General features: G+C 46.0%; 1 protein-coding gene across 1 annotated transcript in view; it reads right to left on the bottom strand.

Moving 5' to 3' along the window:
* The window catches only part of GTPBP10 (GTP binding protein 10), a 343,147-nt gene that overhangs the window by 191,840 nt on the left and 128,122 nt on the right, over nucleotides 1-23,185 (bottom strand). The window contains exon 5 of the mRNA XM_069648367.1: nucleotides 21,389-21,462. Within this exon, the coding sequence (XP_069504468.1) occupies nucleotides 21,389-21,462 (74 nt within the window). The remainder of the gene's footprint in view (nucleotides 1-21,388; nucleotides 21,463-23,185) is intronic.

Here is a 23,185-nt window from a genome sequence, read left to right as displayed (position 1 = left end):
CAATCCTCCAAATGCAAGATTGCAAGCAAGTAAAAGGTCTGATTCGGTGGGGATTAAAAGTGGAGGCCCTCTTAAGTGACTAACATCTAGTCTGAGGAATCTCAAACCCCATGAAAGTTAAAAAAAAAAAAAAAAGTTCCAGGGTTTAGATTGGATACAAACTGCAGCGAGGAGAGGAACAGATAAACGGACCAAAAAAAGTATGGAGTGAAAGGGACAGAACCAACTGCCAACCCACCTCCAGAAGTTCCCATCGCCACATTATAGAGACCTTTTGCTCAGATGTAGATTAAACATTCTGGCCACTAGAGAAGTTGAACTGAAACGGAAGCAAATTGAACCAGCAAACTTATACTGTAGATATTGTGGGGTGGTGGGGAGGGTGGAAACCCTCTTTCACTTAATAACCTCATGTAATTTCCTAGTAGAAGTACGATCAAGGTTCCTGGAGGGCCACACTGTGCTAACTAACACTGTCAGCAGAAAAATGATGGGAATGGGTGTTACTGGGTGAATGAACAAGCCTTGTATTGGTGGTGATGAAGCTTGTGGAGTATGTGCTAAAAAGCAAAAATCAAGGTGAGTTAACATGAGGTATTAAATGGGAAAGTCACACTTCAACTAACTTCATTGCTTAAAGGGAGGAACGCATTGATAGATATATGCAATAGGAATGGTTAAAGCTGTGTAATGAATTGTCAGGGATGTTAAATGAAGGTTATATTTGGAGGATTTGATGTTGATGTAAAAGGTTTTATTTCTGTGAAACCAATAAAAAAAATTTTTTTAAAAAAAAGGTCAATGAACTCGGCCATAAACTGTTGAAACCTCTCCCTAGTCCATTCTAAGGAGGCTGGAGGGTCAGGGGGAGGAAGGGCTGCCTAGAAATTAAAGAATTTCCAAATAAGGCCTTAGAAAGAGGCTGGGGGGCCTCAGAATAGCCCTCCTGGCTAGAGGGGTTGCCTTTGTACTCCTTGGCCGCTGAAAGGATGTCCGAAAGCTTCTTGCCAAGTTTCGGCAGCTGTATTGAGGGTTTCGGTGTGCCTAAAGGTGCTGCCGCGGTCGGTGACACCACTGAGTCCTTCGGCGCTCGAGCGCCGTTGGACGGCGGGTTGACGACAGTGGATTGAAGAGGATCGCCCATTCCAGGAGGTGCTTTAATGCCCATTCGCATGCAGCTGCTGCAGTTGCGTGGAGGGCGTCAAACCGCGAGGTTCGTAAGTTACCGTCAAACTTTTTGGTGGACCAGCAAGCGTAGAGGGCTTCGACGACCCTGTCTAAGAGGCCTTAGGGGTTGTGTGCTTAAGTACACGTGGTGCGTGGGTGCCCTTGTCGCCGGGGGGTGACTTCCCCTTAACAGCGCCGGCGGCCTGTCTATCGAGGTGGGAGATGGGCACATGGGAGCGCATAGGCTCAACTGAAAGGTTGATGGTTTCCGAATCGGAGCCATGGCTGCCGCCGGTTTCCTCGTTGTTCGATGAGACGGAGTCGGTGGGGGAAAAGTTTTCGGCCTGCATAGCGCAGGCCTCACACCGCTTACTCTGCCTGTCTTTCAGTGTTTTCGGCCAAAAAATTTACATGCCTTGCATGAGCGCTTATCGTGGTCACGAAGTAGACACCTATGGCATCGGCGATGGGTGTCCTTCCAGGGAAATTTGCTGTTGCAAGACGGACAGCATTTAAAAGGAGTCCTCTTCATAGCAGAAGTTAGCAGCAGCCAGACCAAGAAGAGAAATACTCAGAGTAAAGGGGTGAAGGAAATACATTCTCAGAGAGAAGAAGAAAAAACGGAGCCAGACTCTCCCAACTGTAAGGGCCAGGCCTGAGGGCCGAGACCACGCAGTCAACAGTCTCCGAGCAGTTGTAGATGCCGTTGGCGGCAGGAAACCCACAAGCAGTAGTCAAGAAGGTTGTCGAAGTTGATTAGACGACCAAAGGCCGTGGGAATGGATTCAGCAATATAAACTCTTACGATCTTGCATAGGCGACTAACTCGGTTGGTGTAAAAAAAACAATGGGTGGGACCTCGACGCATGAGGGATTTTGGGTACACCACACGTCACGTCAGGGATAGCGTTACAGTCACGCCCATATCGACGTCCCTTTCGATCATTGAAAGATGCAATACACCGCCATTACCACTATATGTCTGACTATATGCACAGCATGTGATTCTAAGCAGATTCATAAGCATCAGAAGAACAAGTTACTTACCAACTGTAATGTTCTTTCGACTGGATGTTCCTCCCACGTATTCCTCATCTATGATAATTTGTATCTCCAGCTTTGCTGCTTCAGAAATATTTTTTCGGCAGAGGGCTCTGTGCACAAGTTCGAGGCGTCAATGTCCCTCGGAGGTCGCCGTAGGATGTCGACATCACTCTCAGCATAAATAGCTTGGGCTACGCCCGTTAGCTTTAGTTCCGCTTTTTCGTTTGTTACATAGAGGAACCAGATAGGCGTGCTCGGATGGAAAGCTCTTTGCAAAAACGTAAGCGTAAACCCATAAATAGTACTGCGGGGTAGGATGGGTGGGGCGATGAGGAATATGTGGTAGGAACATCCTGTCGAAAGAACGTTACAGTTGGCAAGTAACTTGTTCTTCGAATGGATTGTGTCCTCACACCTATTCCTCATCTATGATAGACTCCCAAAGCAGTAAGAGAATTGGAGGTGGGAGTACTATTTAACTCCTTTCGTGAACAGAATGGAGTACCGACCTTTGCGAATAGACCCTCCTGGGAGGATGAAGAGTCTAAGCAGTAATGCTTAACAAATGTGTAGATTGAGGTCCAGGTTGCAGCTGAACAGATGTCGGTCACTTGGACTCCTCTCTGAAGAGCCGCAGAAGTAGACATGCCCCTCGTGGAAAGAGCTTGAAGCCCTTCCGGCGGATCTTTCCCCGCCAGTCTGTAACACTCCATGATGGCTAAAGTAATCCAACGGGATATAGTTTGCTTTGTGACTGCTAATCCCAATTTGGGACCTGTATAACCAACAAAATGCTGGTCATCTTGACGTAATTTGACATTCGTATTGTATAAAAACTCAGAGCCCTTTTTGGATCGTGTCTGTGTAGTCTCTCCTCTTCGTTACCCAAAGGAGGAGGAGGGTAGAAAGTTGGGAGTATAATTTTCTGCGACAGGCGAAAGTCAAACTACTTTCGGCAAGAAAGATGGTTTAACTTTAAGTATGACTTTGTCTTTATGAAAAATAGCATGGGGCGGTTTACATGAAAGAGCCTGCAACTCGCTTACCCTGCAGGCTGATGTTAATGCCACAAAAAGGGCAGTTTTAAATGTTAAGAGCCTTAAAGGACAGGAATGTAAAGGCTCAAAAGGTATGCCAGTCAGACTTCTTAAAACAAGGTTTAAACCCAAGCCGGGACATGAAATGGTACAGGGGGGTACACGTTAATGAGCCCCTTGAGAAACTGGATGACCAATGGCATTTTGAAATATGAAACCTCCTCAGAGGTGCACTTAACAATTGAAAGCGCAGTTAAATACACCTTTATTGTACCAACCTGGAGCCCCAGGAAAGAGCACCACAGGAGTGCCACATTGAAAAGGGTCCCCATTCTTATTCTTGCACCAGTTACTGAACTTGTTCCAACGACATTGGTACAAAGATTTGGTTGCTGGCCTTCTAGCCGAAAGCAAAATCTCCATTACGTCGTCCCCATATCTCAGCTTCTCAGAAACCATGCGTGAAGGTTGAGTGTTTTGACCTCTGGATGGAGAACGTGACCTTCCTTTTGCAAGAGAAGATCCTCTCTTTGTGTAAGACGTAGTGGAGGGCAGATGGACATGTCCAGAAGGTCCGGGTACCACGTTCTCCTGGCCCAATCTGGAGCAATTAGGATCATTGATTTCCCGAACTTCGCAACCTCCTGATTACAAGAGGAATCACTGGGACTGGAGGAAACGCGTACAGGAGCGGAAAATCCCAGTCCACTACGAACACGTCCCCTAGAGATCCTCTCGGGGGAAATTCCCTTGAGCAATACGGTTCGCACTTCCGATTCACCTCGGTCACGAACAGATCCACTTGAGGGGTTCCCCAAAGGGCGAAGGACTTCCTGCGCTAGCTCCAACTCGTGAGAGACTGCTCTGCCTGCTAAGCGCGTCCGCTGCTGTGTTCTGCTCTCTGGCTGGTGAAGTGCTGACAGAGCGATTCCTTCTTGTATTGCCCAGAACCAGAGCTGCAATGCCTCTCTGCACAGTGGTAATGACCCTACGCCTCCTCTTTTGTTGAGGCAGTACATGGCCACAGTGTTGTCTGTCATTATCAGGACATTCTTGTCCCGTACAGAGGGCAGGAAGGACTTCAGCGCTAACCTGATTGCACTCAGCTCCAAAAGGTTGATGTGTAGTTTGGACTCAGATGGAGACCAACGCCCGCTGATTGTCAGACTGTTGGTGTGGGCCCTGTGAGTGAGGCATCCGTCACTACTGTTATCTCCGGCCATGGTTGCCAAAAAGATTCTCCTCGGAGGATATTGTTGTTGCAAGCCCACCAACTGCGAACCTCAGGTACTTTCTGTGCTTAAAATAGATTGGCACATGAAAGTAAGCATCCTGAAGGTCCAATGATACCAATCAGTCATGGAGTTGGAGAGCCTGAAGGATCTGAGAAAGGGTTACCATCTTGAACTTTCTGAGGAACTTGTTGAAGTTTCTTAAGTCGAAATGGGTCTCAATCCTCCGTCCTTCTTTGGAATGAGAAAATAAGGGGAGTACCAGCCCTTGTTCCTCTCCGCTACAGGTACATGTTCTATTGCACCTTTCTCTAGCAGGGTTAAAATCTCCTGCACAAGGAGCAGATGTGGAGTTTTGGCAGAGTTGGCTCCCGGTGGATGATCCGGAGGCCTTTTCAGAAAAGGGAGGCAGTAACCTTGGTCCACTGTTTCCAGTGCCCAAGCATCTGAGGTAATGCCCCGCCATTCCTTCAGAAGCTGTGAGATTCTGCCTCTCACCAGGGTTTTGTAGGATAAGGCCTCAGAGCGGTCTAGGGGCGGCTGCAGCAGTGGCTGAGGGCAAAGATGCCACTGCTGAGGCCGATTTTGCACCTTTTCCTTGTCCACCGCGACAAATCTTTCTGTGTCCTTTCTGCACAGCTTGTCCTCTTCCTCTACCAGATGAGGGGTAGCATCGAAAAGAACGACTTCTGCAGGAAGATGGCCATGAGTAGAAGTGCTGAGGTTGCCGAATGGAGGCGCTAAGAGACTTAGCCGCCGCCTTTGAGGTCTGCAGCTTCTCCAAACCTTTGTCCGCCTTGCTGCCGAACAACCTCGAGCCGTCAAAAGGCATGTTAAGAAGTTTGGCCTGCACGTCTGGTGCAAAGCCTAACTTTCATAGCCACGCAAATTTGCGTAGAACTGTGCTCGCAGCCATGGATCTGCTGACACGGTCAGCTGTATCCAACCGTGACCGGAGGCACTCTGCCATCGCCTCCTTGCCGTCCTTCACAATATTCAGAAAGCCTCCCCTTTCCTCACCTTCTGGAGTATGTTCAGCCACCCCTTTAATGCAGTCCCACAGGGTATGCGTAAACCTGGCCAGGGTACAAGTGACATTTGTGGACTTGAAGGCCATACTGCCCGAGGTAAAAACCTTCCGGGCCCAAGCATCCACTTTCTTATCCTCCCTATCATGGGGGATAAAGGGATACGCCGACTGCCTAGACGCAGTCGCAGCTTGGATCATCAAACTTTCAGGTGTGGAGTGTTTCCTGAGGTAATCAGGATCTGAAGACGATGGTCTGTATTTTCTGGTGAGATGTCTATCTATGGCAGAACTAAATTCAGGCGTTTCCCAGTTTACCTCTACCTTTCTCTGCAGAGCCCTGTGGAAAGGCAGAACTGGATCTACCTGCTGTCCCTGATCCAGAATATCGGTCATATCGTCTTGTTCAAAAGTAGGTGAAGACCTACTCCACCCCATAAAACTCACTCTATCATGAAGTTTATGTACCCAGAATCAGCGTGATCCATAGGGTCAGCTTTAGAGAACTCTAGCTCTGGAGATGTTTCAATACCACTGCCAGAGTGGAGGGAGTCGCAGAGATCTCTCAATTTTGATTCTGGATCAACCAATTCCTCAGGTACATCCCTAGAGCCATACCGGACTCCTAAAGGGGAAATAACTTCTTCTGAGGCACTCTCCTCCTCAAAAATTGAGGACTTGGACTTAAAAAAGTCAGATCTCGGGATAGTTCTATATACCTTTTTTTTCTCTGCTAAAGTCATTGAAGAACTCGACGGAATCGTCGAATGTGTCGACGGTTTACCTGATGACACAGTAGTCATCGTGGTCTTCGGCGTTGAAGTTATCGGCATCGATGGTGTCGACAGAACCTTTGAGGTCTTCGGCATCGAAGCAATCGACGATGATGGCGTTGAGGCCTTCGACATCTTCAATGGAATCAGAGATGTACTCGATTCCCGGGCCGAAATCTTCGCCACCTTTTTGTCCGGTCGATGACTTACTACTTGTCGAAGTAGTTTTCGACCTGCCTGTCTCGTCCATCAGAGCGGACAGGGTCTTGCTCTTGCGAGGCGCCTTTGAGGGGGTAGAGGCCGCGTTCTCAAAGATTTGTATAATTTGTGATCGAAATTCATCCCATTTTCTGGGAGAATCTGATTTGGTCGGACAACGAACAAGCTCCGTGGAGGAGTCTGAATAAGAACGAGACCTATACCATCTCTTTTTTGATCTCTTAGGAGTTCGAAGAATGTTCTGAACGACTCCTCGATCTGGATCTCTTACCATGTTTATGTCGAGCCTTTCACCTTCTTTTCACCTTCTTCGAAGAGCCCTTCGAAGCATCCCGACCCACCGCAAGCTTACCCTTACGTTCGTGAAGAGCTTTCTCCGTTATAGACTGGCAGGAGCCGAAGTCGCCGGTCCGGTGGTCGGGACCTAGGCACCAAAGACAAACTCGGTGGGGATCTGTGATGGACATCTTTGCCCCACAGTCCTTACACTTCTTAAACCCTGACTCAGGGGTTGAATGAGTGGATGAAGGCGACATCTTCTCTCGTGAAGAAAAGACGAAGCGCTCTGTGTTCTCGAAGCAAAGCTCAAAAAAACTGAACTGATGCCAACGGGTGCAGCACGAGCTATTTATGCCTCGAACTCGTGCACAGCGCCCACTGCCGAAAAAATTATTCCGACGCAGCAAAGCTGGAGATACGAATTATCAAACATGAGGAATACGTGGGAGGACACAATCCATTCCAAATGTATTTATTTATTGTTCACTTGTTAGGCACTTATACAGGAAGCAAATACTGTCTCAAAGCACAATGATACAAATTAAATACAATAAAATAAGAAGAGACAGTGGAGAGGGGAAGACAAACCTACTATGCCTTATGAATATTCAGAACGTGCAAATGGAGAGGGGTATGGGCTAGGTGCTGTGGTGCTCATGGCAAGCTGCAGGTGAAGTGCTATGAAGAAAAATGCAAGTGCAATCACCAGTGGAGAGGGTGAGTCGAAGCAAGTGCAGAGGATGGACAGCAGCCAAGATAACATGTGGGAGGACAGGGCCCGGAGGATGCATAAGGACCCTGCACATCAGTCAAGCTACTGTGCAATTAGCAGGGGAGAGGGGGAGTGAAGGAGGAGGTAAAGAGGAAGGTCTTAAGGCTGAATGGATGGGGAGGCTGTCCCAAAGAAGGGAGCCTGAAGAGGAAATCGATAGACCACCTGCTCTCTTTAGCTTCAAATGTCTTGCACACTGATCAAGCTGTGCACGTCTCACTATATGGTAACATTTTTCACTAGAGCATCTCATCACTTGCAGCAAAAAAAAGGAGCAGCCCAATCCCCAAAGGACACTAGAATCGACGCATCCCATATGTGCCCATTCAGATGGCCTTTTCTAATGCAAAATAGGGGGCGCTTCTGTGCATTTAAAAGTGCATCCCAAATGCGCAGAAATGAGGCACGATGCAAACAGGTGCAGGAGATGTGCAAATAATGACATGTTCATTTCGAACTCTGTCAAGCTTTTTTTCTTGAAGTCTGATAGCCACGGGTTCACTTGAATTTCTATCCCCATACAGGGATGGAAATGCAATGTCTTTTTCCCTCGCGTTTTACTGACTTTCTCCCACATGGTTGCTGGGTGCCAATAATACATTGCTCCCAACACTAATGTATGCAAGGCGGCTGGCCAGACCATCTTTAAATTACTGTGCAGCCCACCGCTGAAATGCGCAGGTCACCTTTGGGAAAAAGATGGCCTGCACATTTCTACAATGAGTGCACATGAAAAAAGCTGCCACTCCCCTTTTTTCATTCGCGCTCATTTTTGTAAAATCCAGCCCACATCTTTAACCTGGCAGAGCATAGGATGGTTTTGTATTTGTATTTATTTTTTAAAGCGCTCACACAGCCTGCGGGCATCGAGGGGCTGTTACAGGAATAGTTTTTTTTAAGTTATGTAATTAATTTTTTTGTCTTAGTTACATATTTATAACGCGCTTAAATACCTAGCGGTGAAGTGTGGACCCGGGGATCGAACTTGTGTTGCTTTGTGTCGTCTTGTTGCCAAGGCGAACACGATGCCGCTGAGCTATCCTCCCGAGCCACGGCTGGCTTCCTTAGCTCCACTTGGGGATGAGGGCGGAAGAGTAATTGATTAATGATATGTGGTTCCATGACACACCAATTGGACATATTTAAGATGCCAAACACAATTAGGGCATTGATTAGGGCATTGGAAGCTGTAAAGCCACTATAGCAGTCAACCAGTGTCCGACCAACATGCCGGCTTCAATTACAGGCCTACGTCTTTTTCCTAAGTTTTCACAGTTCATCCATCGGAAAGTTGTCTAGAGACTGAAAAATTGCAAAGTTCAGGCTATACTATACATCGTAAATCCAGTGATGCAAGTTCGGGGATATTTGTGCAGGACTGCATTCTTCTGGTTCGAGTCGATAATAACTGCGATGTAATGCAGCGTCTGCTGCAAGGCTTCCAAAGTGATTGGCATTTCTGCCAAATTACCCCAATGAGACAAGCCTTTTCTCTACCCGTAGTTTCCACAATAATGGTGTGAAGCAGTGTGTTCCCGGTGCTTTCACTCGTTTTACCTACGACCAGCCACCCTTGACAGACCGGAGTGAAGCAGTGTTCCGGTGCGTCCGGGCGTGGCGCTGGTCTGGGTGCTGGACTTGGATAATTTTCTGTTTTTTTTGTCCACCTGCCATTTTTTATTGATTACCTGAGCCCTGAGCCCTGCCCCACGCTGGCGATGGTGATTCCAAAGGCGAGTGGAGTTCATGGCGTCCCGACGCAGCTATGGCCTAATCGACAACATGGCCCGTGCAGCACGCCAGCAACACGTCGAGACTTTGTTTTCAATTGCCCAAGAAAACAAATTAAGTAAGTGAAACGTGTGCGCAAATTGCTAACAAGAATCAATGTTTGACATTAGAAGGTGAAAAATCTACAACCTGTGTGCCGAGGCTCTGCACTTGTGAACACTATGCAAATGCTGTTTTAAACGCAACGCACGAAGCCTCGTAGCCTCCGTAAGCTTGTCTCAGCGAAATGTAGCTTTCTGTGGTTCCTAGCTTGATGGTCGACTGGAAGATCATAATACCGCCCAAAATATGGATTGGTCTCTTTGCAAATCTGCAGAGGCTAGAGGCCAGCAAAAATGGGGTGATTGGCTCCGTCAGCCATATAAAGATCACACGGCCCTTAATGGTCAAAAGATTTTTTTTCAAACGGACTTGCCACCTGACATGGTAGCAAACGAATCTTTAATCAGCTTTGTGGAGAACCCAAAAAGTGAGAGACTCATATCATCACTAAAAGTACTTGCATGGCAATTAGTCGTAAAAAATTGGCAGGGTAATCTTGCCTCCGTGAATACAACCTCCCCATTGAGAACAAATCCACAATCTGTAAATGGCCTCGGGCCCACTACCAGTCTCTTTTTGGCCACTGAGCCCAATTCAAAACCTGATCACATGTTTGTCGTTGACTCAGTATCCTTGGCCCCAAATTTTAGCGGGATAAATCTAGCCCTGAATACCAGTATCCCTTCTATTGGAAAGAGTTCTCTTCTAAATCTTGGTTTTGATGCTAGTCGGACGCACACTACTGATGAAAGTTATTACTGTGTAAGACTATCTGAGAGACGGAACTCTCGAATGGTAGCTGACCAGCTTTTAAGAAACTTAAAAGAAATCAACGCTTCAATCGCCTTAAATGGCAAAAGTAGACAGACCGCATGTGAGCAAGAAAATCGCAAAAACCAGGACTCAGAATCCCGAAGTTTTGCCAACTGTGCCCCCCTAGAACTGAATGCATCAGTGAACTTAAGTCAATCAAATATTCCAACAAAACAAAGAAAATTGGATTCTCTCATGACACCATCGTTATTATGCTCCCAAAAAAGAGTAATCCCTAACAAGGAAAAAGAGTTATATCGAAAGCCAAAATCCAAAGTGAAAGCTAATAAACAACGTATTCAGCACACTTCAACATCTGAAGATTCTACTGAAGACGGTTTGACAGTCTCCTCATTCATGGAGCGAGAATTCCCAAAAATCCGACGATCTGTACCAAGGTCTCTTTCAGGAACCCACCGACAAAGCGACAGAGGTTTGCGCAAACCTTGTGGAACAAGTAATTAATGACCTATGGCCCAACATAATCTCTGCTCTAACTATAACAGTGGCGCCTTTGATAAAACTATATGAGCATCTGAACGAATCTTGCAAAGACCAAAATAACCTTCTAGCACTAATAACTCGTTTGCGAATGATTTTGGGTGTTGTTCGCTATGAGGGTGGTGAGGTCATCTTCGAGGGTTCCCAAGGGACCTGGGGGCCTTTAGATCAAGTGAATGGTTAGCGTGCGGTTATTGGAGAGTTGCAATTTTGCTGCGTACTTTGCAGGAAGCACAGGGAGGTGAGGTGGTGAGTCCGATAGGTAAAGTAGTTTTGGCGATGATGGCTGCCACCGCCTTTGGCATTAGGTCTGTCTACTCTTTGTATCTGGTAGTTGTCAGGTACGGCTAACATCAAGGAGGGTCCTGCTGCCTCGTGAAGCCAGGTTTCTGTTACGGCAAGGAGGTCAATGCTGCTGTTGTTTAGTATGTCAGCAATTTCAGTTGCACGGGCTACCATGGATCTGGCATTGATAAGGGATCCAGTAAGTGATAAGGTATTCTTAGGAATAGGATGGCTTGCAAATTTATCTGTGTGCTTATTTTGGCTCGGGTGATTCTTTTTGTGAAAGTGAGTGGGATTTAGGGTCAGGGTTACAGGTGTCGTGGCTTGAGTTTGCTTATCCAAGAGCATCTGTAAAGTTGGGGATCTAACAGTATGGTTTGTGCTATTTCTTTTGGGTTCGTATATGCAAGGTAGTCTTGCCCTAAGTCTCGAGTTTCTGTCTGTGGGGGGGCTAGAGCTGTACGTAGCAAAGGCCATGATTGTAGTTAGGAGGGTCAGGGCGGTCAGGTTTCTGCACATATGCATGGTCTATTAACGATCATAAGGCGCAACACAATCAAAGTGGTCTGTTAACGACAGCAGGCCTAGAAACACAGTGGGCAGAATGGGCAGTGTGTCATAGAATCACAGTAGGCAAATTCAATTTTAGCTAATCAGGCCTAGAAACACAGTGGGCAGAATAGGCAGTGTGTCATAAAATCACAGTAGGCAAATTCTATTTTAGCTAAGCAGGCCTAGAAACACAGTGGGCAGAACGGGCAGTGTGTCATAGGATCACAGTAGGCAAATTCAATTTGAGCTAATCAGGCCTAGAAACACAGTGGGCAGAATAGGCAGTGTGTCATAAAATCACAGTAGGCAAGTCTGATTTTATCTAAGCAGGCCAAAGACAGCAGTAGATGGCTAGTATCAAGAGAAATCATATATTGCATTAGACTAGTTTTGATATGGGCGTGGGCAAGTGTGTCAATAGTAAGTTATGGCAAGCAGTTGAAGGTAGCATAGGGCTGGTTCATACATAACAATGGGCAGCTAAAAGACACAAGGCTAATTAAGAGAATAGGTGGTGGGATAGGGCTATGGCCGACCTATGGTAGGCCCTTACAGTGCAGAGTATGCAACATTAGTATATGATTTGATGCGCTACAGACATCTTAATAAGGTCTTCCGTTACGGAATACATAGGGCATATATGGGTTGTATTAGAGAGGAAACGAGGATACAATAACAATGCGTGCAAATGGGTAGGCAGTAAGTGTGTCAGAAGGTAGTAGACATGATATTGTGAGTCTGGGCCAGGTGTAGGTAGCAGAATTGGCAATACAAGTCATCAAAGTTCGTTTTGGCAAGGTTTCACAATGTGTGTAGGTAGTACCTACTTCCTGATATTGGGGATCAGATAGGATCGCTCCCTCGCACTCCACGACGCGAACAGGCGCAAACAGGGCCAAACGATCCCCCTTCTGGCCATATTTGGGGTAACCCTTCCCCCTTTAGCTCTGTAATCCACTGATCCTGATATTTCTTAATGCGTTCAGCATACCCAGGTAGATTCTTACAAATATGGGCTAATGGTGTTTCTGCCCCCATAGTTCGTGGTTGCTCGATACGGATGTATATCTATATATATATATATATCTTTATATAGATGTATCACCAGATATATCTAAGTATAAGAATGGCTGCGCAGAGCCTCTATTCTGTATACATTTAGGGGGCACATACAAAAGCAAACCACCCCCACCCTTCATACACCACCAATATCTTCAGCAAATTTATCCAAAAAAAAACCAGTCACTTTACTGCATTGCGCTCTTCCTTGTAAAGTTTCTTCTGGTCGCACTTACCATGACCACACCATAATTATGCACTTATGACCACTTTTACACATTCATCGTGACAAATATGGCACATGTGATGCGTACACACCCATAGGCAACACTCTATTCACAGCTCAATTTGTAATCCCTTTCCTCCCTTGCTAGCTGTCCCTTTCTTTCTTAAACTGATATCAATTTGTCTTGTAGTTTTGATATAAACTCGTCTTTCTACTTAGATTATCTTTCTTTTTTTTTTCCCCGTAAACCCAGAGAGAAGAATAGAAAGAATAGCAGTCACTAATGTATTCACTGTGTCTCCCTTTTACCAGACACCTTTATCTTATTTTCACTTCTTCATATATTCCCAGTACTAGTCAAGATAGCACTATGCGGCGCCGCCTTCTACACCCTCGCGGAGCTAGGTTCCCGTCTCTTTATCTCTTTTCACCTCTTGATCCTAATGGCCATATGCAAAGAAAAAGTAAAGAAAGCCTAGAGTGGTTCTTAGTAGTCCCAGAGTGTCCCCTTTCAAACAACCTCGTTCCCTTTCCTGTTTTCCTCCCCTGCTCCCTTTATGGTCCCTTTATGGTCGCTCGCACTTCATACTCACGTGCCCGTCTTGAACCGAGAGTCTCCGAACTTGGTCCGTCCAGGCCGTGTTGCCGTACGCTCAACGGTCAGCCCCGGCTCCGGCGAGCGGTACTCAAAGGGGATTTTTCAACCGGGATCCCGTACCCTCTCTCTATTGAGTGTGCACTTCTGAGCGTACCGGTCGCCGTTGGCGGGCAGCCTTCCGGAGCCGGCGCACCGCGCATATCCCTTTTCGACCAGAGATTTTTGTGCCAAAGGGGACGGTAGGGATATATATGTTAAGGAAAAATAATCATCACGCTGTCGGGGTCACCACTGAAGGCGAGCGTCCCCCGATAGCACGATCCTCCCCACAATGAGAGACAATAATGGACTCTCCCAAGATGGGAATAAGGCTAGGACAAAGTGCGGGTGAGCTTAATGGGAGTATATATAAGTCAGAATAGGGCATGCAAAGGACTCTGCAAACTCTGAGAGCGCTCTGTCTGACAATAGCGAAGACAGGCGTATATATTTACAAAATGCGTCATAAGAACCTACACACTATAGGGGGCACAAGTTCGTGGGGATTGGGTGGCGACGACTAACTATAGGTGCAGCTGTGATGTGGTTTGCCGTGGTTGGTGGACGTCACTGGTTACCCACGTGGGCCGGGCTGGGCCGGGCAGGTCAGCTGGGCTCATCCAGGCGGTGCTGTTGTGCCAGCCGTGACCAGTGTCAGTGATGAACGTCTTTCTTGGCTTTCTGCCCTAAGGCCACGCACACCGCATTCATTCAATATTGCAATATTATCTTCCCCGGTAAATCTTCCAATAGGTTATTCTACAGGTTAATGCAACACAGGAGGAATGCACCTAGAGTGGGGTCTTTTGGTGATACATCAATACATGGTTACCATCGTCCTGTTGACCGGGAGGTGGTTTTACTCAATATATATGGTCCGAATATTGATGATCCCAAATTTTTTCTCCCATCTCTCTTCCCTGTTTTCTGGGTTCCCCTTCATTCCTATACTGTGGGGCAGTGATTTAAACACCATAGTAGACACTGATCTAGATAGGTCTGGCACAAAACCTTGCCAACTCTCCAGGGCTGCTATGACCATTATAGAAGTGCAGGCCTTGCTGGGGGTGGTCGATGCATGGACACCGATACACCCCAGTTCCTGTGCCTTCTCCTTTTACACATCAGTACACGACCCGCACTCTCTTATCAACAGATGGCTAGTATCCGATATACTTATCAGAACTATAGATCAAATGACCATCCTACCTAGGACCCTCTCAGATCACTCCCCGGTCACTGTCTCATTGCGGTGGGGGGGAGGTGGGGGCAGTGGGGTGGCATGTACGTCGAGACCTAAAACGAACGCCTTGTTAGATCCGGTATTTGAATCGGAACTGGGGTCCAATATTGATGACTGTTTAGCGTTAAATACTGTGTGAGTAGAGACCAAGGCCACTCTCTGGGAGACTCTCAAAGTCTACATTCGTGGAGTTTCCTTGGTAAAGGAGGCAGGGATCCTTCGAGTGATTCGTTAATCCATCGAGGAGAGCAAGCTCCTACTTGCCGGAATAGAAACGCAGTATGCCTCATCCCCAACCGCTGCCATACTCAGTGAGATAGGGGTAACACTAGACACCTTCCGAACCTATGCAGGCCGGTAACGCGGGTTCTTGGATGATCCCCAGGCCGCCAGGAAATACGGTGAAGGCGAACATCCTGGACGTCTATTAGCTAGATTGATCCAGCAAGAAAAGGGGCTCCCCATATACCAGGAATTGAGAGAGCGGACAGCAGTTTCACCCTCTAAGCTCAAGAAGTTAACGCGTTTTGCTCTTTCTATGAAGCGCTCTATGCTAATGTTGATACTTCGCCGACAGTCTTCCACTTTCGATGTTATCCGCAGAGACCACTGAGGCACTAGATCTCCCAATAACAACGGAGGAAATATCTGTGGCAATAGACTCACTATCGACAGGGAAGGCTCCTGGGGCCGATGGGCTTTCCACCGAATTCTATAAATGTTACAAGGGTCGTCTGGTACCCCGACTGGCGGCTGTATGGGAGGAGACGTGCATGGTCGGCAAACCCCCCCCCCTCGTTCCATCAGGTGGTTATTTCAGTACTACTGAAACCTGACAAGCCAGCCATGCAATGCGGTTCTTACCGACCCCTTTCCCTCATTAATTGTGATTTCAAAATATATGCCACGGTTTTGTCATTTATCGTCCACCCCAACCAGTCGGGATTCATCCCGGGGCGCTCTACCGCTCTTAACCTGTGTCGCTTATTTGGCATCCTGGCCTGAATTGACCCTGAGGTGCAGGCCGTAGCAGCCACATGGGACATGCAAAAGGGGTTCGGTTTCCTGGAGATTTCTGTACTTGAAAAAAGTAATTTTGGCCCCCACTTCTTGTTCGGGGTAAATTGTTATATGCGTCCCCTGTTGCCAAGGTCCATACTGAAGACCGATGCTCTGCCCAATTTGAGATAGCCAAGGGCACCAGACAGGGCTGACCCTTCTCACCTTTAATATTTGCATTAGCTATTGAGCCTTTGGCCGACAGGTTTCGACAGCGACATGCCCAGAGGGGTATAAGACTCTCCGGAGAGCATCTCACTCTATGCAGATGACGCACTGCTTTACATATGCTTGCCTGAGGAGAACCTAGCACCAATAATAAAAGACGTTATCCACTTTAGCAAATTGTCCGGGTTAAAAGGTCAGTTGTACTAAATCCACGCTGTTCCCGTTGACTGAAGCCACCATGGCTCCCAGGACCTTCATGTGTTTACCTGGTCTCAATCAGAGATGAAATACCTTGGGGTAGTAATCACGCATCACCGTACTTCATTATACGACCACAACTATGGAAATAAGCTTACCTTCCTTGCCCGAAAAACGGAACGCTGAGCTACTCTGCCGATCACATTAGCCGGGCGGGTGGCAGTTCTCAAAATGGTGATGCTCCCACAACTTTTATACAGATTTCCGGACGTTCCGCTTTGGCCTGGAAGTGAATTCTTCAAATCACTAACCCGGATGATCAACACGTTTTTGTGGCACTCTGATGCTGTCCGCTTAAAAGTGGACAAATGTCTACCCAATTTGCGCTGGGGGGGGTTTGCTGCCCCTAATTTTGAGCGATACTGGACTGCTGCCCAAGACCACTACGCAGCGTTTTGGTTTGACTCAGACGGATCCCCTGCTCAGGTCAAACTCAAGTGCATGGCAGCTGAGGATCTTGATGTTCGTTCCCTGATCCTCCCCCCTTCAAGTTTGAAACTAGAACCCACCGATCCCACCAGTATCAAGATGAAGGCGTGGAGTAGACTTTGGAAACTGATAGACACCCCTTGCCCATTTCACAGTGATTTCCCCCTGTGGAACTGATGCAACGGTTCGCCTCTGGTCGCAAACATGCTTTGGCACTATCCGGGATGTTTTTACTATGGGATCCTTTACGGAATGGTAGGACCTGCCGGAGTCCCTGAGGGGGCGTCCCTCCCGTTGGCTAAATTACGCTGGTCTGCGCCGGGCACTCAAGGGTAGATAGATAGCACGAATTCCCCTCGATTCCCCATGATGATTCACTACTATCTCAGATTATGAGCGGCACTGCAATGAGGGGGAGGGTTGCCAGGCTGTACGGTCTTCTTCAGGGAAGAGCGGGCCGCCGACTTGAGAGCAGGAGCAGGGACTTTGGTATGGACGTGCTTGGAGCAGGGACTTTGGTATAGATATAACCAACCAGTTTTGGGAATCCATGTGTGCCCGTACGCAGGAAGTGTCCTTTAATTCTAGGTTCAAACTGATCCAATTAAAAATTATTCACAGATACCACTATAACCCGGTGAGGTTACATGGTATGGCAGGGGATCGGCCTGCTGAGTGCCCCAGATGCAAAACAGACGACGCTGATTATATACACATGCTTTGGTCCTGTCCAAAAATCACTTCATTCAGGGAGGAGGTCTGTTTGGCTGGATCCCTAATTCTAGACTGCACTATTACCCCGACCCCAATGACCTGTTTCACGAGTTCTCCCGCACCGGCCGCGACCTCAGGAGGCTGGCCGGTCTCTGTATATTGCTCGCAACCTGCTGTGTATTGTGACTCCGGTTACACCCTGGGGCCCCCACCTTCGACCAATGGGTTCAGGCTTTCACTTGGGCCTCTGATGTGGAGGAGCGTTGGTCCGCCATGCAGCCGGCAACAAGTAGGACCAGGAACATCTGGGCTCCCTTTCAATCCCATCTATACTCCCTGACTGCTGAAGATGCTGGTGACAGTGCCAACTCACTAACTCCTGACCTTTGTCCCTGTTAATGAATCTTTGCACCACAATGGTAGTTACCTAAAACATTTGTAAAGTTTACAAGTTCCTTGCTTAGACCCTGCGTGGTCACACTGCACGATTCTATACTTTCAATGTCAAATGCTGATTGGTTATACAATGCTTGGTGCTCCCTGTTGTAATGTCAAGAAAGTTAAATAACGTTTTTTAAAAAAAATAAATGTTGTGGAAAAGCAGAGATTGCATTTAAGACTGCAAACACATTATGTTTTCATTTTTTTTTTTTTAAACAAAAATGTTTTTTACAAAAAAAGCTATTGGATTTGTCTTGTGACAAATTGAGCACCTTATCACACCAAAGTATATCACAAACCAATCAACCAGGACAGTTATCAACCAGTGCACACAAAGCATGCTACAATATTCAGCCAAGTATTAAAATAAAACTGAATATGTTCAAAAAGGGACTGGGATAAAAACATGCAAGCTTTGAGAGCAGATTTCATAAACTACAAACACAACCACAGAATTATGGACCGTTAAATTCACAGAGCAGCACAGACCCCCAGATCAACCTGCTAGGATACACAGCGAAAGAGGCCCAAACCCAGGTGCTACTGGTATTCACTTACAATCCCGAATTGCAAGCCATATGCAAGATTACGAAGGAACTACAACCACAACGTGAACATCTGCTAAGAAATATTCCATGAGATGCCGCTCTGTGCTTTCAGACAACCAGCCAATCTGAAAGAAATTATGGTAAGAAGCAAACAACATACAAACAGCAAAGAAAATGGAAGCATGCCATCAAAAAAGGTGCCTAACCTTTCCACGTATTGACATTTGAGGCACTTCGGATACCACAAATGGGGCAGGTCTACAAAATGGTGGCATTTTAGATGTGTATCCTACAATATTGTATACTTGGTTATGTGCATGAAATGCCCCAGGCGTGGTTACTATGTACAGGAAACTTGTCTACAACTACATGTGCTTTAGAATCTGAACATGGCCTCTAAGGGTGGGGCTCAATACTCAACGTCCCATTGGATGGTACCAAAAACACCCATAATGAGGCGAACAGACTACAAAACACACCAGTTTCTTTCTATAAAGTATGAATTGTGCAACTGAGGAGTCCGAGCCTGACGATGGGGAATATTCAAAGCATGTGAATCTATGATTCAATGCTTGAGAACTTGTTAACGGCCACATAAGCACATGAACCTCCCCCGTCAAGAGTCAAACAATGCACAAAGGACAGCACAGTTGCTGAGCACCTTCCGGAAGCAAATCAAACCCTTGATAACTTCAAAATTGCTGTACTCCGGGGGTATTTTCAGGACTGACAAAGGAAGACATATGAATTTAAATGCATGCACATTTTCAATATACTGACGGGGGCTTTAACAGACATCGAAGTTCCATGATTCATTATCCCTACTAATAAACGCTCACTCTGCCCATCCATAGGGATGCAGTGATTGCAATATTCAGACTTCACACTTTCTATCAATTGTTCAAAAGCCCTTCACTGGAATCTGACTGACACTGCACCAGCCTCACAGCTTCTCCAAGGCAATGGCTCATTGCCAGACACTCCTGCACCCTATTAGCCATCAAAAAGCCCTAGCCCCACAAACTTCCAAAAGGCCTTTTAGGGGCCCTCTCTCGTCAGACCCTGTTCTTGTCTCATGTAGTGATGAAACACAATTCCAATATGGTATCTGACACAAACTTGACACCATGTAGGGGTTGAAACTAAGATTTGTTGACCAGGAGCAAAATGCAGCTCCTGGGTATCAGGCATCACCCGTTAGGCAGGAGCTATGTCGGGGAAACCAGGAGCTAGTACATATTGCACAACAAATCTAACTTTTGCGGGAATGCAATCTTGAACATTTTGTTCATTTATATAATACAATATGCTTTAAATAGCTCCTAAAGTGTGTTTATTCTCCTTTATACACATACCCAAACCTACACAGTTAATATTACATAGCAATGTTTGTATGGTACCACTTGCCTGGGGAGTCAGTAGTAGTTCCTGGTAGCGCTTGGTTTCAAGGTAACCAGGGTCTCTTTGGCTATAACCAGGAGCTAAATAGCTCCCTGCTCCTGGCGAATTTCAAACCGTGCCATGCATCACGAATCTAGAGGCACAAGCCTGATATTTTATTTATTGATTGCATTTATTGATAGCGCCCAAGACCCAGAGGTATCACAGCGCTAGAGGTTACAGAATATTCAGTACATTAAAGACACACAGAACCAACATGGTATCGTAAGGTAGTTATCATGCAGAAATATAGTACAGGGAGAGCACTTGTAATACAATCATACCTGTTGAGCAGAAATGTTTTTATGTTTTTGCAGAAGTACATGTAGGAGGGCATCTTCTTTGATTTTGGGAGGTAGCATGTTCCAGAGGGTGGGAGCGATGACTGTGAGGCTTGTTCCTCCTGCTCTTTTTCTAGAGAATCTCGGGGTATTTGGTAAGGTAGAGGCGGAAGAGCGCAGGCTACGTAAGATGCATTTGTTTTTAGATGCGGTGGGTGAGGTAGGGTGGGGCTGTGCCGTCTAGGCATCAGTGAGTGATGGAAAGGATTTTAAACTAGATGCAAGCCTGGACATGTTTGTGCTATTGTACAGGTGCTCTTCAGGGAATGCCTGAGCCATCTGTAAATGTGTTACTTAGGCAATTTCTAATCAAATAAATATAGATGCCATGTGCCATGAGGAGCTTCTCTGCGGTTCCTTCTTCAGACAAACTGTGGCTGCTGGGGCATCCAGTGATTTGTTTATTATCCGTCTACTCTATAGGCTGCAATATCCCTTCTAGGTTGGAAGAGGGGACTTTGTGCTCAATGAGACAGGTGCAGAAGGGTATATGTGATATTTATCAGTGTTGTGCAGAGTGACTCAGTATATTTTGTGTAGTTGGTTTCCAGTGGAAGCATTCATCAGATAGGCCCTGGCACAAGCTTTTGGTTCCGACCGCTGGGTCATCTGGTCAGTACTTGCACCCTCAACAGAAACTAAACTTCTGGAAACAAGCCAGGACAGAGAGAAATGTATCTTGCCACCTCCACAGGTCCCCCTGGTGGAATGCAATCTCTGCCAGCCATAATCATTACTACTGATTGTACCTTAACTGGACTTCTGTGTGCACTCATGTCAGACAAAAAGGTTCTCATCATAATCCCCATCACCCAATAAGATAACATTTACAACAGCAATTATGCAATTAACTGATCAACTGAAAATTAAAATGATTAAAAAGGGACTAATGAAACCGCTTATATTCTTCACATTAGCTTGTGACCAACAAGTTGCTTTTTTGAATTTGAAAAACGCAGAGGTCTAACATTTGTCAAGGACACAGGAAGAAAAAAAGAAAAAAAAGGCGAGATCCAGAAGGTGGCAGAAACACACCAAAATAATCGCGACAAATATTCCCCTATTGAAAACTCATTTAAATTGTTGCTTTGTAGATGAATCTGCCTCAAAGTCAAATAAAGAATACCTCCCTTTAAAAGCTTTATGTTCCCATGTTAAAGTTGCAGCCTAGTAAAAGGTGAACAGAGGAGTAATCTTGCTCTCCCCAAATAATGCACATTGTTGTTTATGGGTTCTTGTAATAGAAATAAATAAAGAAAACGTACGAAGAAATGTACACTTGTCTACTTACAAGCATAATTAGCAATCTTAGGCTTGGCATGAGAAACTTTGCTTAGCAAGGAAGATTTTCCTGCATTAGGGAATCTGAAATGAGAAAAGATCACCCGTTACTAACTTGCTTCACTTTTAAACAATTGCATATGGAAACTCGTGTAAGGTACAACACACTGTGTATTAGGCAAACAATGTACTCTACATGTACAAACAAACCCTGTGTAATATGTCAATTTGGTATAGCCCTTTTAATTTTGGACTAGTCAAGGTTTATATAAAAACGTGCATACAACCGCAAACCGTGACTTTCCTGGTATTCAGATTTCATGCTTTTGTCTTATAGTTCTAGCCAGAATGTTTGCCAAAAGGATAATGGCACGTCTCATGTTAAACAAATTCAGTAGGATTTTGTAATGTGCATTTCTCCCACAATGTGATCATTCACTATTTTGCGAACATATACAAGATATAAAAAGTGACTTATTGTAGTGGATAGGGCAGTCCTGGTCCTTAGTCGCCTTTCCTCCATACTGTAGTCACGGCAAAGGGAAAGGACCAGACCTTTAATGCCCCGTAAAAATGAGGAATCCTCCTTTAATTTTGAAGCGTGATTGCGAGGCTGCAGGCGTGACCCCGCTCTACTAGCCCTACCCACCGGTGCCTCATCTCTGTCCCCCTTTTACTCACTGGACATGAGGCAACTGCCTAGCTGACTATTTAGGGGGATGGATGGCAGAGCCCATGGAGGAAAGAGGACTATGGACTAAGAGTATTCTAGTCTCTATAGTGAGTAACGTTTTATTACGCCTATGTTCTGTCTCTTTTCCTCCATACTGTATGGGCACCATCTAAGCTTAGGGGGAGTATTACATACTTGCTGATGGTTGCAAACAGATTCCTCAAGTTTGCTTGCCCAAAAGGGAGCATCTGATTTGGAAGGGATAACTAGACAATAATGCTTATAAAAAGGTGGAAGGGGACATCAAAGTAGCCACCTTACTTATTACGTCCCAGGACACCTGCCTTTGAAAGGCTACTGCTGAGGCCTGTTCTGAATGCACGTACATAGGGTCTCTGCAGGGGATCTTTATTTTGCAGTTGGTAATTCTAAAATGGCTGACACCATTAATCTGGCAATGGAAGCCTTTGATGCATGATTGTCAGGGGAAGACCCTCCAAAAACGTAATTTTAAAGAAATCACTTCGGAGTTGCTGAAAGCCTTTGTTCTACTGATATAAAGCATTAGTACTCTGTGCAAATCCAGCGAGTGTAGTTTTGTCTACTTCCAACTGAGATCAGGGAAATATACTGGGAGCACCATCATGTTCAATGCTTTTCAATGTGTGCTTTGTATACTGCTGATGTAGCCACTTTCCTGCCCAGGGTATACAGTGTTTTCCTTTCTTTCTTTCTTAGAGGGTGCCTCTGCAGAGGTAACTGCTCTTTTCCTCGTGGGTATAACAACCACAGAATCTGCAATATAGAGGGGATCTGTAGTTGCCGGGTTACATGTTTTTTGATTATAAGGTTTACAGCTCTAGTTCAAGATGGAGTCAGTAAAGAGGGCTACATGTATCTTTGCACTGATGTAGCAATGGGATAAATTGTCTAACTGATTTTATGTCACCTAAAATATCATCCACAAAGTGTCTTGTAGGGCTTCTTGTGTGTCCATTTAAAAATGCTCTGCTGATTTAATGAGTAGGTCATTATACTGCAGCTGGTTATGTATAGGGGAATCAGCGATAGGCTGATCCTCGTCTTCAGGTGATGGAAAGACGTAAATGTCTGGGTCATCATCGTCATAATAGG

This window comes from Ambystoma mexicanum, chromosome 2q (genome assembly GCF_040938575.1).
Source record: "Ambystoma mexicanum isolate Mex_15411 chromosome 2q, UKY_AmexF1_1, whole genome shotgun sequence".
Lineage (NCBI taxonomy): Eukaryota > Metazoa > Chordata > Amphibia > Caudata > Ambystomatidae > Ambystoma > Ambystoma mexicanum.
Note: the sequence above shows the minus strand (reverse complement) of the source record. Positions and strands in the feature narration are given on the sequence as shown.